This window comes from Poecilia reticulata, unplaced genomic scaffold, assembly GCF_000633615.1.
Source record: "Poecilia reticulata strain Guanapo unplaced genomic scaffold, Guppy_female_1.0+MT scaffold_181, whole genome shotgun sequence".
Classification (NCBI taxonomy): Eukaryota; Metazoa; Chordata; class Actinopteri; order Cyprinodontiformes; family Poeciliidae; genus Poecilia; species Poecilia reticulata.
In genome coordinates, this window is record NW_007615018.1 from 1,016,863 (window position 1) to 1,017,687 (window position 825).

Here is an 825-nt window from a genome sequence, read left to right on the forward strand (position 1 = left end):
CATTGGGAGCGTTGGGACTATTGGGAGTGTTGGGACTATTGGGAGCGTTGGGACTATTGGGAATGTTGGGAACGTTGGGAGCGTCGGGAACGTCCTGGTGTTCCTACCTGTGTTTGGTGCATTTGAACCAGTTGAGGATGTCGGTGCAGCGGGTGTAGTAGACCTGGTCGAACGGATGGGCGTAGGATTCCTGCACGGTGACGGCGTAGCTGCAGAAGAAGAACCACCATCATGTTAGAGCAGGGTGTCCAAAGTGAGGCACGGGGGCCGTTTGCGGCCCTGTGAGTAGTTTCAAGTGGCCCTGGATGCAGATTAGGAATAGCACAGCTGCAGACGGAGAATTTTTCTGTTTCTCTTTGTATGAAACTTTCAATTAGAAATTTATATCTAGTATTAACTTTTAGGAACAAAACKAATGTTTTACTTCTAATGGACTAGATAGTTTTTCACATTTTTATTCCTTCTGTATCCCACAATAATTCTGAAAATTGGWAATAATGAGCTGCAGGCCGAAGATCTCCAGTGACCTTTTACTCAAAAACAGACTCAGTCACAGCCAATCATTAAATCCACTTAAAGGTTTTCAAAGATGGCTCTTATTGTTGGTTCTGGGAATAAACCAAAAATAATATTGTGACTGACGAGTTAGGAAACTGCAAATTAAAATACAAGCTAATTTGTTGCTCAGCAGGTAAARAGAAAATAATTCACAAAATTATTTTAGCACAAAGTTTGGACACCTCAGAGTTCGAGGTTTCCGTCTGAAAACGTCCAGCATTCCCGGGAAGGTTTGAGTGGAACTGAGGCTTCAGAAGGAAATTCCCT

At 43.2% G+C, this 825-nt stretch overlaps 1 protein-coding gene across 1 annotated transcript in view; it reads right to left on the reverse strand.

Moving 5' to 3' along the window:
- LOC103460131 (multiple epidermal growth factor-like domains protein 11) overlaps positions 1-209 on the reverse strand; it is a gene marked incomplete at its 5' end in the record, with an annotated part of 84,203 nt that extends 83,994 nt beyond the window's left edge. Inside the window, one exon of the mRNA XM_017303095.1 lies at positions 108-209. Within this exon, the coding sequence (XP_017158584.1) occupies positions 108-209 (102 nt within the window). The remainder of the gene's footprint in view (positions 1-107) is intronic.
- Positions 210-825: the final 616 nt, after the last annotated feature.